This window comes from Ictalurus furcatus, chromosome 23, assembly GCF_023375685.1.
Source record: "Ictalurus furcatus strain D&B chromosome 23, Billie_1.0, whole genome shotgun sequence".
In the NCBI taxonomy this organism is placed as follows: Eukaryota; Metazoa; Chordata; class Actinopteri; order Siluriformes; family Ictaluridae; genus Ictalurus; species Ictalurus furcatus.
The window spans coordinates 15,061,937-15,077,842 of record NC_071277.1 but is presented as its reverse complement, the minus strand read 5'-3'; the positions used below and the strand labels follow the sequence as shown (position 1 = coordinate 15,077,842).

At 38.7% G+C, this 15,906-nt stretch overlaps 2 protein-coding genes across 2 annotated transcripts in view; both read right to left on the bottom strand.

The window, feature by feature from the left end:
- Positions 1–45: 45 nt before the first annotated feature.
- rbm42 (RNA binding motif protein 42) lies at positions 46–7,647 on the bottom strand. The gene is made up of 11 exons (XM_053611349.1): positions 7,527–7,647; positions 5,662–5,729; positions 5,331–5,478; positions 4,458–4,527; positions 4,294–4,362; positions 3,978–4,153; positions 3,183–3,341; positions 2,427–2,564; positions 1,215–1,332; positions 776–970; positions 46–574 (listed from the first exon to the last, which is right to left on the bottom strand). The coding sequence occupies exons 2-11, from the start codon at positions 5,718–5,720 to the stop codon at positions 462–464; spliced, it is 1,245 nt and encodes a 414-aa protein (XP_053467324.1). The 5' UTR covers positions 5,721–5,729; positions 7,527–7,647; the 3' UTR covers positions 46–461.
- Positions 7,648–10,399: 2,752 nt separating this feature from the next.
- The window catches only part of itga8 (integrin, alpha 8), a 109,384-nt gene continuing 103,877 nt past the window's right edge, over positions 10,400–15,906 (bottom strand). The window contains exons 28-30 of the mRNA XM_053611348.1: positions 15,379–15,480; positions 13,400–13,522; positions 10,400–12,116 (exon numbers count right to left, since the gene is read on the bottom strand). Of these exons, the coding sequence (XP_053467323.1) occupies positions 12,027–12,116; positions 13,400–13,522; positions 15,379–15,480 (315 nt within the window). The 3' untranslated portion in view covers positions 10,400–12,026. The remainder of the gene's footprint in view (positions 12,117–13,399; positions 13,523–15,378; positions 15,481–15,906) is intronic.

The window sequence follows — 15,906 nt, the reverse complement described above, 5'->3', positions numbered from 1 at the left end:
GAGTTAATTCAGACAACATCGATGAAACAAAAGTGCAAAATGGTACGCAATATAAAACATGAGGTTTATTGACAAGTTTTACAAAGTAAAACTTGTTATTGTTATAACAAGTTATTGTTTACCAGCTCTTTCTAACATCAAAATAAGAGAACATGATAGTTATTTCTGGTAACTGGGCGAGCAAAAAAAAAAAATCAAGATAAAACAATTGTAATACATATGTTTGAAAGTCGCTGTTGAATGCCACTGTAAAAGACTCAGATCATCACAAATAGAGGAGGTATCACACTTTACGTAACGGGCGTTACTGATCCACTCCTATCTCCTGCTACCACAGTTGTGTATTTGAGCATCAATAAATTACAGTCTTCTCCATCTTGAGGCTGTCGGTGTGTAGCAGGAGATGGAGGTAAAACACACTCTCACACTTGCACTACAGTTTTGACTCAGTCTCTCAGAGCTTATCTAAGCCCGAGCTTCTTTTTCTCCTTCTGCTTTTTGCGTACAATCTCCAGGTTCCTGTCTTTCCATGTGCTCTTTCGCAATTTGATGGGTCTGCTGCCTACATATTTCCCTGTAAGCATACAAAAAGCGTTGATGTAGCAAAAGACAGATATTCGAAATTGTAGTTCCAGGAAGAGCAGTACTGTCCTTTATAAATATCAAAACCTAGTCTTGGATTAAATTACAGTGACAAACATGTGACTTTTTTTTCTAGGGTCAGGACTTAATCTGTATCGTGAATATGGTTCCAAAGAGCTGTATCTCCACTCACCATTCATCTCCCTCATGGCACGTACGTAGTCATTGGGGTCCTTGAAGCTGACAAATCCGTAGCCCTTAGTCTTCCCGGTGCGTTTGTCTCGTACCACTTTAGCCTTCAGAAAGGATGGATAGCGGCTGAATGCTCTTGTCAGGATGTCGTCGTTCACCTCATTCCCCAGATCTCCACAGAATATCCTAAAGTCATCTGAATAAAGAAGAGTCCGGAAGAAACGTGTGTGTGTGTGTGTGTGTATTACTCTCGAGGTCTCATTCTGGGAAGTTGAGAGTTGTTTTGCAGAAATGGGAACATGTGTGTTTCACATATGAAAAGTCCCAGTTTCAGCTGTGATACTTTCAACATGTAATAAAAACAGCTACTGGATTTAAAACGTAAACGTACTGCTGCACACATGTTCGTGTGGCACTCTAACCAGTGATAACGCTTGTACCTGTCTCCCACTCTGCTAGGCTGGAGTCTTCCCAAGTGGTGCCTGCGGCTGTACGGATGCATTTCCTCACCTTCTCCTGTTTCCCTTTCTTCTTATCCTCCGCGATGCTCTCGGGTGGCTACACAAGCAGAGAATTAAACATGGCCATCACGCACACATTCAATCAGCGAATGGCTGCTCCAACACATTGTTTTCTGTCTTTTTTATCAAGATTTGGATATGAAGAGAATTATCCAAACTGTTCGAACCATTACAGGGTGGACAAATTAACTAGCACGCACAGATGACATACATACATGACGTATGATCTTTTACCGAGCTGAATAAAAGCTCAGTATATAATAAAAACACACAGTCACCTCATGGTTAAAAGCTAAAACGAGACGGTAAAAACTCCAGCAGGACTCGATTAGTATCTTTTAAGTTTGTTGTGAAAGTGCGATGTGAAAACCAAATCTCATAGCTGAAATGTTGGCCAAAGATAAGATAATATTCATGGTCGCTAGTTTACCTTGTTCTGTATTAATCCACGTAACTAGCAAACTAGCTCACCATACATCGTTACATTAAGACACATTAATCACATTAGTGCGTTTTGACCTAGTTAGTATCTACGCAACTCAGGCAGCACACCGGAACTTTTACAATCCCTGTGTGCTAGCTAATAAATGTATGATTTGTATGACAGTGTATTAACATTAGTAATGGCTAGGACGTTGTCAAGTTATTACACAGCACATTAGGACTGGGAGATATGACAAAAATATCATATCACGATACTTGAGGACAGATACATGACGCGCATTACGATATATAACTTCGCTAACAAACTGTCCACAAAACAGCAGTAAAATAAACAAACAAAAAAAATCCAATTATCTGAGTTTGAAGATACTTTTCTTTAATGCTTACAAAATCAAAGAGGATTAAGTAAAACAAATTTTTTATGTCGAATCTACGGCATCCATTCAGTACCATTTAATTTGTAATTATTAAAAATGTTTTAAAAAATAATTAATAAATAAAAAAACACATCACCATACCAACGATATCTAGGAAAAGTGTATTGTGTCATCGTTTAGCATGATATCAATATTATATCGCCCAGCCCTACAGCACATACCTGCAAAGCAAGTAGCAAATCTCATCTAATGCTTATAAGAATAATGGACGTTTATGAATTTTATGATGACTGGGAGTAAAGTTCAGTACCTCTATGTGTACAGGCTCGGGCTCAGGCATGCTCGGCCCAATGACGCTGTCGTCCGTGACGCTGTCCTTCTTGGCCTCCAGGAGCCCGGCTGCCATCACAGCTGCCTGCTGTTCGGCTACTAATGCTGCCAGCTCATCCTGGCATTCATTACAAACAGAGTAAGGATTAACAAAACCGATATAGCTCGACTATTTTAATCTAACAGTTTTGATCGACATCATGTTTAATGAGATATGGTAAAATGCTTATAACTGCACAGCCACAGCTGTGAGAGGCTTGTTTTTTTTTCCTTCCCTTTTAATTAAAATATTTTATACCACAGCACTCCTGAATTCTCAAATCTGATTCATCAGAAGGTGAGAATTTTCCATAACAGCAGCTCAGACGGTAGATCCGGCTGTAAGGCTTATAGCTTATATTAATTCTAAGTTAAAGCTAATATTAGTAAAGCTAACATTAGTTCAAAGGGACTTGACACATTAATAAATGTGTTAAATAATAAAGTGAAACCTGACTACGAACGGTTCAAAAAGTACAACGTCGTTCTTTAATAAATGAAAAATATATTAATCATTGTAAAATTGTTGTCGTACAAAAAGAATAATGTCATGTTTTATTCCTTACCTTCAGTCCCTTACGTGTGTCTCGCTATTTACAAACGGCTAACATCTTCCATTCTCTAAAGTTTCTCTAAACAGACATGGAAGGATGAATCTTCTGAAGTGTTATGTTGTGTATGTGTGAAAGGTTTTTACTATGCGTGCTTGTCTCTGGGCTCTCATGTCTGGTCTCTTGGGGGCGGGCGGTGATGTATAAACGGTGGGAGCTGCCTGTATAACGCTGGGGGTAACTTTGGGCGGCGCATGCGTCACTGACCGAGGTGGGGCCGCTACCACTGGGTTCATTGTTTCAACCTGCCAAAGGAGAGAGAAAAAAATAATAATAATAATAATGAACTTTTCGATTTTGCATTCATTTCTCCCGCCATTAGTCACTAGTAAAACTAATATTATTGAAATGTGTTAAGCAATGTATTCCAAAACCTGAATAAAAACACCAGGAATATATATGAATAAAAACATTTGAAGCTTGGTTGAAGTGGAAAAGTTGGCAAATCAATAAAACCCTATCTTTTTTTTCCTCATAAATTGTTACATTTACAACAAACTAAACATTTATTGTTTTTGTTTACACAAGAATAGCTATTAACATCATCTTTTGCCAATGTTTTAGTAACTTTCTTAATATTTATGACACACCTTGTGATTCCAAAGTAACACTTAAATCACTGTTAGCTGATAAAGCCATTAAAGTGTTTTTTTGTTTGTTTTTTTGCAGGATAAAAAGTTAATTTTATACCAATTTTGGAGTCAAAGTAACAGTAAAAGGTACTGCATCATTTTGGTTTGCAATGACATCCTGCATCTCCTCACTGTTCCATGATACTATTGGGAACTAACCAATACGAGTACCACGTTTCGGTTGATGTTGGTTTTTTTTTTCTTTTCGGTTGGTGGCGTTATTTGTGCAGTGGAAATGAAAGCCCTTACCGGTGTAACTTGGTTCATCGGCCCCATAGGTGGTCCGATGGGAGCCATAGGATGCTGAGGGGGTCCGGCCATTGGGGGTGCCATCATCATTGGTGGTGGGGGAGGAGGGCGGGGCAGCGGAGGTGCCATCATACCTTGTGGTGGAGGGCCACGCATCATTGGCACTCTCTGTCCCCCTGAGACATGCATTACAGAAACAGAATGAGATGGATTACGAGAATGACACGCATCCAAACTGCTACTAAGATCTAGCTAGACCACATCAGTAAAATTGTTCCAAACAAATTTAAAGTGATATACGTTGTTGGCCAGTTACCTGGTCTTTGCAGGATGTGTGGAACAAACGCAGGTCGCATCATTGGCGGAGGTCGCACTGCAGGGATGGCTAAGAAAAAAAAAGGATCGGTCGCAAACAATGTTAATTCTGTGCTTATGCTGCAACGTCACTTGAAGCAATATAACCATTGATGCATGCCCTACCTGGACCAACGAATGCAGGAGGTGGAGGTCCGACTAACGTAGCAGCTCTTGCCTCCAAGCTCTGTTGGACCTGTAGAAGGAAGGGAAAGATTATTTCCCAAACAGCTAACACTAAGTAATACAAGCTGCCGATGTTCACTGATGCTCATGCAGATATTTCGGATTCCAAAGAAGAACGTCTGAATAATTAAACCAAAGCTGAGTGGATCTGCATTCAATAAGAAATTAAACATTATTTTAGCTGTCTAATGGAGCGACCTGTGCCTTCTGAACTTTTAAATGGCCTGATGACTTAATAAGAAATAGCAAATTAAAAATATAAATCAGTTCCCACAGTCATTCCACGGTTTCCTTTTACTTTTAGACATAAGCCTAACTGTTATTTAGGATCAGATTAGCTTTTAAGAGCAACTTCCACCCAAAAGCATCGCAGACTATGGACGGCTTAGAAAACTACATCAAGAAATGCTTTATCAGCAGTATTTGCTGAATGACATGACAGACAAAGCTTAATAAATGCTTATAGTTATGCCTTTATATGCCTTGTACATCCGCCAAAATGCCATTTCTGGAAACTCTAGGTAAAAAGGGTGTTTACTTCGAAGACGCTAAAATACTAAATTATTTTGATTTATTTTGGATTTTTTATGACAATATAATTCCTATAGTTCCATTTGTGTTACTCCAGGATTTTGATGACTTTTATTATTATTCTAAAATGTGGAAAAAATAAAAATAATACATAAAGAATGGGCGTGTCTAAACTTTTGACTGGTAGTGTAAATTAATTATGTTCAATCAGGTGGAAAGAATTTGAGTGACCATCACTAACTACTGGCTTCGAGACAATTTGTGGCTGGTTTACATATTTACCTGTTGGTAGGTGTTCGTGCCTATGATGGGCCGGACCACTGGCATAGCTTGTACAGCCGGCACAGCCAGAGCCACTGGAACAGCCTCCACTACAGGTGGACCTCCTGCAGTCACAGCCACCGGTCCTCCCAAAACCTCCTGCTCGAACCTGCACAGAAAACCTGTATTAGTGCATGAAGATTGAGTGCAAATATTCTGGACATATAAACGCCATGCACGCAGGTTTATACATTAGGCCATCAACACCAGCCTGAATAACACACATACTACTAAATAAATCATAAGATAGTGAGATGATGGAAGAAAGGTACATAACCAGAACGGTACTCACAGCGCCATCTCGGCCTCCATCTCCTTGAGGCGCTCCTCGCCTGATTTTAGTGCCATCATGAGGGACTCCTAGAAGAGAGTCATGGTCAACTACCGAACAACACTGCGTTCATATAAACACTGGTGTTTACTTCCGGGATGGCCGCACCACCAAGGAGTCCGTGACTACGCTCTTGCCCTGTGTATCTGTGCGCGTGTTTGTATCATGTTCTTTATGTGAGCAGCTTACTCTATCCTCACCACTAGCATATTTCAATTCTTTTGCTATACACTGAAGATATTTGGGTTCGAGATTGAAAGATTAATTTCCTCATATTTACATCTAAATGCATTAAACAACTTATAAAATGGCACCTTCTATTGAACCAACCATTTTTCAAGTGATCAAAAATATTGGAACACATGACTGATTGGCGTTTCTTGTCACCCAGGTGTGCCCTGTGAGATTGATTTTTAAAAAAACAACAAAAAAAAGTAATAGTTCTGAATTTCTACCTTGAGTTACGTATGTGAAGACTACATTTGTTGTTAAGAAGGATAAAACAATATGAAGATCAGAGAGCTGTTTGTGGGAGAAAAGCAAGCCATTTTTTAACTGAGAAAAGAGGGAAAATCTATCAGAGCCATTGCACAAGCTTTGGGCATAGCCAATACAACAATTTGAAACAGTCTTGAAAAAGAAAGAAACCAGTCATGTACTAACAACCAGACATGGAACACGTTGGCCAAGGAAAACAACAGCAGTTGATGACAAACACTGCGACAGCTGTGAAGAAAAACCCAAAACAACAGTCAGTGACATTACCAACAACCTCCATAGGGCAGCTGTGACGGTATCACACTCTACCGTTTGAAGAAGGCTTTGAGAGCAGAAATATAGAGACCATACCACTCATCAGCAATAAGAATCAGAAAGCCAGATTGGAATTCACAAAGAAGTACAGAGATGTGCTACAAAAGTTCTGGGAGCAAGATTAACCTCTACCAAAGTGATGGAAATGTGATCCAAATCTGTGAAGCATGGCAGTGGTAGCGTCATGGCTTGGACTTGCGTGGCTGCTTCTGGAACAGGCTCACTAATCTTTATTGAAGATGTAACTCATGATGGTAGCAGCAGAATGAATATAGAAGTCTACAGAAACATCCTGTCTGAAAATTTATAGTGAAATGCATCCAAATTAATCAGGACGAACTTTATCATGCAGCAAGATAATGATCCAAAACACACTGCCAACTCAACAAAGGAGTTTATCAGTGGGGAAACAAGTGGAAGGTTGTAGACTGGCCAAGTCAATCACCAGACCTTAACCCAAGAGAGCATGTATTTCACTTCCTGAAGAGAAGACTGAAAGGAGAAACCTGTTGTTGTTAGCCAGTGACGCTAAATATCGCGAGACAACACGGTATTTCCGACAGACGCGATCTCACTGCCAATTTACAACGTTTCTCTTTTATTATATCGTATTTTTATTTATTTATGATTACCTAATGGGTACTTTAACAGGCTGTATTAAGACCAACAAAGGAAGAACAAGTAAAGACGTTAGCAGAACCAATGCACCGTCAATAATGTGTGTGCTCATTGCTAGCCTGGCTTAACTTAACTGTATCTAGCTAAGCCATATAAACCTAGAAACCTTTAAATAGAAATTTAATTGACTGCTGCTAATATGTATTATTTTATAATTACGAAATTAAACAAAAATAAGTCTGAGAAATAACTGACTCCTGAACATGGGTTGAAATTTAGCAGCCTGCAGTTAGCAATCTTGCTAGTTAGCTAAAATGTTCAAACTGAAAACTACATGCCAAAGCTATTAAAAAACGTTATCTGATGTGTAAGGTTTGCTAAAAAGATACCTTTACCTTAAACACCTCCAATATTCCAATCAATAAAGCAAAGACTATTGATATAAAAATATAAAACCGACGAGGAATATTTGGTTAGAAAGACGTCATTGCTCTTCTTCTGTGGAAATAATGGAGTCTAACATGATTACAACATGGCGTATAGCGCCACCTGCTGAGGGGAAGAGATTCCTCGTGTTTGTAGAGTTAGGCTATTAGAAATTTCAATTGAAATGCGAAAATCGAATGTCGTTATTTTGAGTTTGTGACATAACATCAGATTTGAATTGAACTGAAATAGAATTTCGTCATTTGCAAAAAAATAAAAATATCAAAACATGAATTTCATGCTTAAGTGCATGTAGTATTGAACATCCATCCATCCATCTTCTATACCACTTATCCTTCAGGGTCGCTGGGAACCTGGAGCTTATCCCAGAGAGCATCAGGCACAAGGCAGGGTACACAAGGACAGGGTGCCAATCCATTGCAGGGCACAATCGCATACACGTAATCATTCATATACTATAGACACACCAATCAGCTTGTCTGGAGGAAACCGGAGTACCCGGAGGAAACCACCACAACACAGGGAGAAAATGCAAGCTCCGCACACACACAGGGCAGCGGCAGGAATCAAACCCCTAATCCTGGAGGTGTGAGGCGAACGTGCTAACCACTAAGCCACCGTGCACCCTCTATTGAATGTTTAAAATTCAAAATGAAGTAGGTATATAATCAATTTCGGACACAAATTCAAAGTAATAATGTTAAAATTCAGCAGCATGGTGGAGCACTGGTGCTTCACACCACCAGGGTTTCCGGTTGTATCCAGAAGATTCATCCTTGGGTTATCATCTGTGTGGAGTTTCTCTGCGGCGTTCATCTTGTGTCCCTATGAGTATCCTCGTCGTTTTCCGGTTTCCTCCCACCTCCCAGACCTTATCTTCTCCTTGGCATGTCCATCCCTTCCCTATCCATGTTGTGCAGATATTCCCGACATCCAGCATACAGTTTAAGGAGAAGTGACCCCACTCTAGGATGGGCTGCAGATCACTCTGTAACTCTAAGGGAGTACATAAATGACACATTGTCCCATACAATTGCAAATGTTTGTAATAATCGATTTATGAATCTTGCCTCGAAAAAATGAACAAAAAATGCTGATCTACTAATAACTACTACAACCATCAATATCTTAAAATCTTCAAAAATACCTTTTTACTAGATTTTCACCATAGATGAGTTATTACTGAACTATAAATCCTACTGTATCTGTACTATATCTTATGGTGTTTCAACAGTATCATTAACAGCACGAGTGTGAGTATACTCACTAATCTAGCTTGCTACCTAACTAGCTAGGTTGTTAATGTGTCTTTGGAGTGCAATTATCAGCAACCATAAACCATCATCATTTCACCAATTGCTTAGAAAAATGATAAAGTCTGATTTCTATAAAGAAAAACGACTGAACGACTTTACAAATGCGCCAAATTAAACAGTGAGGTAGCAGTGTTTGTTCAGCTAAGGGAATTGTTGTATTGTTTTGTTTGACTTTTTGTTACACTATTCGTCTGTGCTTGGGCGCTGGCTTCTAGACCAGACTACATCTTTGTATTCTCTCACTGAAAACTGGCTTGTACCGCAGATAATGACAAAATATTTTTTGGTCAAGTTAAAAACCTTTTGCAAGGACATCTCTGACACAATTAAAGAGATCTTTCGTTTTGAAGTCCCACAGGACCCAATGGTGGGTCCTTCTTATGAGTAATACCAGAAGGTTTTGAGGGAAGGAATAAAATGCACTTATTAGAAATACTACCGGTAGCAGTTATTAAGTGCATCACTTAAGGCAGAGCCCCCATCATACCATATGTGGATTCAAAAGGTGTGGGAAATTTATGAAATGGAACGAATAACATATTTGCTAAGACTTCAAGAACCTACATTTGTATAAACATGGAGCCCAGTGATACATCCATTTTCTATACCGCTTATCCTACACAGGGTCACGGGGTAACCTGGAACCGGTAATGGCCTATCCCAGGGAACTTGGGGTAGAAGAGGGGAACACCCTGGACAGGGTAGCAACCCATCGCAGGACACGATCCCACACACATTCACACACTACGGACAATTTCGAAATGCCAATCAACCCACAGCGCATGTTTTTTGACTGGGGGAGGAAACTGGACTACCCAGAGGAAACCCCTGAAACAGGGAGAGCATGCGAACTCCATGCACACAGGGTGGAGACGGGATTCGAACCCTCAACCTCGGAGATGGGTGACTCCACCCCCTCCCCCCACACACCCCTCCCCCCACACACCCCTTTTTAATGGCATAAACCTGAAGAAACAGTCAGCCGTTCTTATAAACATATACGGTACAACCCATATATATTTTGTAAAAATATGGAATAAGTGAAGACAGCTAGAAACTATTATAATGTACATGAAAATGGAAAACTGGATGGTGTATTTGTAATATACATGATGTTTGATGGAATAAATATATAAATAAATGTTTGTATTAGATTTGTTCTAGTTCATTCAAATCATGACTGCTATTATTGGCTCCACTAGATAGCACCCTATAGCATAAGTCACATGTGATTGCTTCATGACTTAGTTTACTTTGAGTCTATGAATTTATGGTCATTAGACGCTCTTGTGCCACATGAGAAAAAAAAAATGATGAAAGAGTGCCTACTGCAGGCATAATATTGTATCCGCAAGGAGGAAAAGGCAATTCAAATTAACGGCAAATTTCATTTGCTTGGCCGGCTTCAGGTTGAGTTCATACAGGAAGCACTGTTTAGTTCGGTTGCTGTCTCAGAGCTGTTAACCTGCTCAGCAGAATTCCACATAAATAACACAAAACTCCCAAAAAGTTAAATACAAAATTTATTAGCAGGTGTCATTAATATTTCTTTACTAGTAATGCATTTTGGTTCTTTATTAGCCTTACAGTTACAATCAGTGGTAAGCAAATCTGTTCAGGCACCAACAAAGTTTTCAGTTAGAGCTAATGACATAGTTTAGGTACGTCTTCAATTTTGTATATTCGCCAAAATGTCACTGCATATATTTTATATTGGTGATTTATAATAAAATTAAAAAATAAAATAATAATGAAGGTGACACTGCTGAGTTGATCCTCATAACGATTTTGGGGCCAATTTTTTCAGAATACGACACAAAACCTAAAGAGTATGAAGCTATTATCCAATGAAAGAATGAACAGTGAAAAGGTATATCATCATTCCCTTTTTACATTGGCACCAGTCATCCATCCACCAATCATACAGCTTAAAAATAATTCTCTTTTAACGTTATATACAAAACAACCTGAACCTCAAGTTCAAAAAACATCTCAATTGGAGCCAGTGTACAAATGATTTTAGCAAGTCAAAAAAAAAAAAAAGAAAGAAAGAAAAAAAAATCCAACAAAAAAAACAACAACAAACAAATATCGCAATATTGCACATATTTATCAATTCATATACTACTCCTGTGATGTGAACTGTTCAGCTGGTAAAGTATTATAAAACACATGCTCTAATTAAATATATTGCAATAAAATCATTACTGGGTAAGTATTCTTAGAACACTGGTGGAAAAGTTTAGAAAAAAAAATTATAAAAGGTTTTTCTTAAAGGTTTTTAGTGGTTCTTGAATCCATCTTTCTACTTGGACCGCTCAATCATGGACAAACATTCTGCTGTTGCATATAATTTCTACACAGAACCTTTAAGGATTATCTCACAGGCACAACTGAAAGAACCCTTCATGTTTCTAGATTTAGCCTTTTTAAAGTGTGTGGGTTTCAAGCAAGAAAGCATTTTTTCCCCCAAAAAATGTGCTAGTCATTATTCCATGGTATACAGTGTTCTTAATTGGATGCTGTGTTTTTCATATACAGGAGTGTGTGTGCACATGTGTGTGTGTGTGTGTGTGTGTGTGTGTGTGTGTGTGTGTGTGTGTGTGTGTGTGTGTGTGGGTGGGTGGGTGGGTGTATGCACTCAGAGAAGATTTTAAGACCTGCAAAATCAATTGAATATAAGGTCTGGAAAAGCTCATCTTACAGCTCATAGAAACTCTCAGCAGTGTTACAGTTCTTTAAGGCAAAGTGAGCTGTGCATTTAAGAGAAATCCTGTTTTCCCAGCGTACATTGTTCAGTCTCGGTGTGTGTGTGATTGTCTTTGGTGTTTATAATGCAAGAATCAGGATTTCTCTCTTGCAGTCCTTAACTGTCGCTTCTCTTTTCACAGCCCTGGAGGGATCTGAGAAAAAAGCACCTCAGATCCAGAAACCCACGCTCTGCCTGATTCGAATAAAGTTTTCCATGAAAGACAGTGTGACCCAGCTTACAGATCCCAGTGCAGCATGGGAGATCAGATGGTCGTATTGCTAGTTCAGGCACCCTTGACATGCCACAAGTCCCTCTATCAAAGCTCATTCACCGTCTTCATGGATATTTCTTCCACATTCTTGTTTTCCCTGTTCTCTCTTTTACGCTTCTGTCGATTTCTCGCCCGTCAGCTGCTCCTGGTCCGAGACGTCGTCATCTTTCGGTGGCCGTGCTCGATCAAAAAATCCACACTGAGAAACAAGTGAAGAGAAACAGACAAGGAGGAAATAAATAAATTAAATTACATCATGTGTGGGTTAGTGATATATATATATATATATATATATATATATATATATATATATATATATATATATATATATATATCATACACACACACACACATATATTTTTATATGTAAAGTATTTCTTTAAATATTTTTATTACTTAAAATTCCTTTTCATATTATTATGTACTTTTATAAATATAATTTTCATTCAATTTTTATTCTTTTTTTAAAAAATGGTTAAATCGTTGTCTAAAACATTAGACGTTGATGACCAAAATGATAGAAAATGTGATGTTCCTATATACGAAATACGTGCTGTTGTGGAGGTAATTTTTTTATTTTATTTTTTTAAATCTTCAATAAATAAATAAATAAATAAATAAAACAGACAATTAAAAAAAAAAATTATTTGGGATTTTGTGTAGATATTTTGATCATGGCAAATTCTCTAGAGACTGTAAGAAATCAGTCTTAAATTGATTCTCCATAATTGTGGACATTATGCATGAAAGGGTTAACTATTGTTTGCATTTGTAATATGAAGAAAAGTGCTATAAAAATAATATATATCTATACACACATTGTACACACATTGTACACACACTCATACACACACACACATACACTGTGGACATACTGTGTATGTATGTACCGAGAGAGGACGCCACATAATTTGAAAAAAAAAGGTAAAACTGTGTGATATTTTTGAAGCGCTAAATATTTCTGAATAATCTGCAACTTCGTTACATATTTTGATCCTGATTTTTACTACTGTGTAGCAGGCTTTTGTAGTATTTGCCTGGCACAAGTCTGATGCTGTGGCTTTGCAGCAAATTTCCCTAAATAAAAAATAATTATTAGTGCTTATCAATTTTAAATTATACAGTATACATGAATATTATATATAAAGTAATAACTACAGAACTGACTTAACTATAAATGTATAAAAAGTAGAAGATATATAAGATGAATTACACACTTTGGGATGTAGTGTTATAAGAAAGTAATCAACCCGAAGCTGATTATCGATTCTAAAGTAGCATGCCCTCTCATATTTTATTCCATTATATACTATATATAGGGAAGAGTTTTTGTTTTATACATTATAATAAAACTGACACCAGTTCATGTATGTTTATGTATGGATGAGTGTGTGTATGGATGAGAGTGTGTTTGTGTGTGTGTGTGTGTGTGTGTGTGTGTGTGTGTGTGTGTGTGTGTGTGTGTGTGTGAAGCTGCCATACCTTCCACATAACCAGGGTTAGAAAGGCGAGCACCAGCAGTCCCAGGAGGATGGCCAGAATAATCACCCATAGAGGAATGGCAAAGGACAGATCAGGAATCGCCCATACCACATACGTACCGATCTACACACACACACACACACACACACACACACACACATAGAGGGGTTGAGACTAAGGTATGCATGATCACATTCATAGTTACAAACTGAAATAATCAGTGCAAGTCTCTTCTGTGATAATGTGATTGGAAAACGTAGGGCTACACAGAAGCATTTTTTTTTTACTTTAACACCACATTTGGCTTGTATTTAGTTGATGAAATCTGGGGCAAGTGTTTTTTAACAAACCTTTCATTCCTGATAATGAATTAACACCAGTGTTACAAAATAGTACTGGATTTAAAATAAATTAGTCATGTCAAGTGGGTTTTTACTGTCATTCCTCTATACACCAATCAGCCATAACATTAAAACCACTGACAGATGAAGTGAATAAGGTTGATTATCTCATTATAATGGCACCTGTCATTAGGCAGCAAGTGAACAGTCAGTTCTCCAAGTTGATGTTTTGGAAGCAGGGAAAATGGGAAGTGTAAGGATCTGAGAGACTTTGATACGGGCTAAATTTTGATGGCGAGACGACTGGGTCAGAGCATCTCCAAAATGGCAGGTCTTGTGGGGTGTTCCTGGTATGCAGTGGTTAGTACCTACCAAAAGCGGTCCAAGGAAGGACAACCGGTGAACCGGCAACAGGGTCATGGGCCCCCAAGGCTCATTGATGCATGTGGGGAGCGAGAGCTAGCCTGCGGAGGAAGTGTGATGCTCTGGGCAATGTTCTGCTGGGAAACCTTGATTCCTGGCATTCATGTGGACGTTACTTTGATATGTACTGTACCGCTTATCTGAACATTGTTGCAGACTAAGTACACCCCCTGGCAACAGTATTCCCTATAGTCAATGGCCTTTTTTAGCAGGATAATAATGCGCCCTGCCACACTGCAACAATAGTTCAGGAATGTTTTGAAGAACATGACAAAGAGTTCAAGGTGTTGACTTGGCCTTGAAATTCCCCAGATCTCAATCCGATCGAGTATCTGTGGGACGTGCTGGACAAACAAGTCCGATCCGTGCAGGCCCCACCTCGCAACTTAAAGGATCGTCTTAGTGCCAGATACCACAGCACATCTTCAAAGGTCTTGTGAATCCTTGCATCGACGGGTCAGAACTGTTTTGGTGGCACAAGGGGGACCTACGCAATATTAGGCAGGTGGTTTTAATCTTATGGCTGATTGTTGTTTAGCTTGTACACATTAGAATGAAATGTCGTTTCTCCAGGACCATGGTCCTGGGCGCCACCATTTTGGTCATTAGGTAATCCTAAATATTGTAATCTGCCTAAATCCTATATCCAAAATCCTAATAAATTACATAAAACACGAAGAACGGCACATCACAAGCTCAAAAAACATTTCTCCAGTTACCCTTTTAAAGATTTGCATCTTGCAACTACCCCTTTTGTTGATTTAATCACATTGCCCTGGCAGGCTCAAATGTTCCTCAGTGCTGAATGGAAGCCAGTAGTGATTGAGATATAAAATGTGTAAATTGAATTCAATTGTAAAACGAACACCTTTTCTTCAGCCTCACTCGCACATCACATTAAAAACAAGTGTGTGCTAAGTGTAAATGTGTATTTTTTGTCCATTACCAGGGCTCCTTTCTTTCCTTAAGCTCTACTTATTTTGCAGTTTTCCCAGACTAAGCTGGGTTTAAGTATTAAAGCTTGAAGGTCTGGAACCTAAAAAAAGGTCAGAATTGTTGACCTTCCTTCAAATAACCCCATAATCCACCTCACCTTGCTACTCAAAATGTCAAGCACATCTGACCTTTCCAAGTGTTTATTCACCTCAACCTCTCATTCCCGTTCCCCAGTCCTCAATTTCTTCCCCTTCCCAATGCACACATATATCTCCTTACCGAGTTACTCTGGTGTGGCAGGGTCTGCGGTTTGATGCGGTACGGCATGCCTGTTACTCGGAAGTACACGGTAGAGTTGACGAGGTAGTGGTCATTGCGCCTCTGAGAGAGAAAACGTTTTAGGTAGCAGAAATATAATATAAACCATGCAGAAACACAGTATATTCACACTCTCTCAAACATGATACTTCATACATCAGCATGCCGTTTTAACCAATACCCATACAGCATTTAAAAACATTGCATAAAGCAAAGATTTCTGATCATTTCTCATGAGCCGTGTAAGTAGAATTGCTGTTTATGAAATTAAATCAGAGTGATCATGTGTTTTATGGCTGTTACACCAACACAATTAGAGAAAGGATTACAGCTGAATTCTTGAAAATGATTGGTCAGAAGGTGTGCGGCTCAGACAGTAGTTCCGGCTGTAACGCGCACAATAGGTTAATATTAATGCTCTCGTTCTAATACGTTATTGTTTCTATAGTAACAGCTCATACACAGAGACTTGTATGGTAGATGCGCCAC

Bases quoted from the DNA above. Each gene is read 5' to 3' on its own strand.
- rbm42 (XM_053611349.1), bottom strand. From the start codon at position 5,720: ATGATGGCACTAAAATCAGGCGAGGAGCGCCTCAAGGAGATGGAGGCC. The intron at 4,528-5,330 runs GTAAATATGTAA...TTCCTTCTACAG, and splicing joins GCACGAACACCTACCAACAG to GTCCAACAGAGCTTGGAGGC. The intron at 4,363-4,457 runs GTAGGGCATGCA...TTTTTTTCTTAG, and splicing joins TCCTGCATTCGTTGGTCCAG to CCATCCCTGCAGTGCGACCT.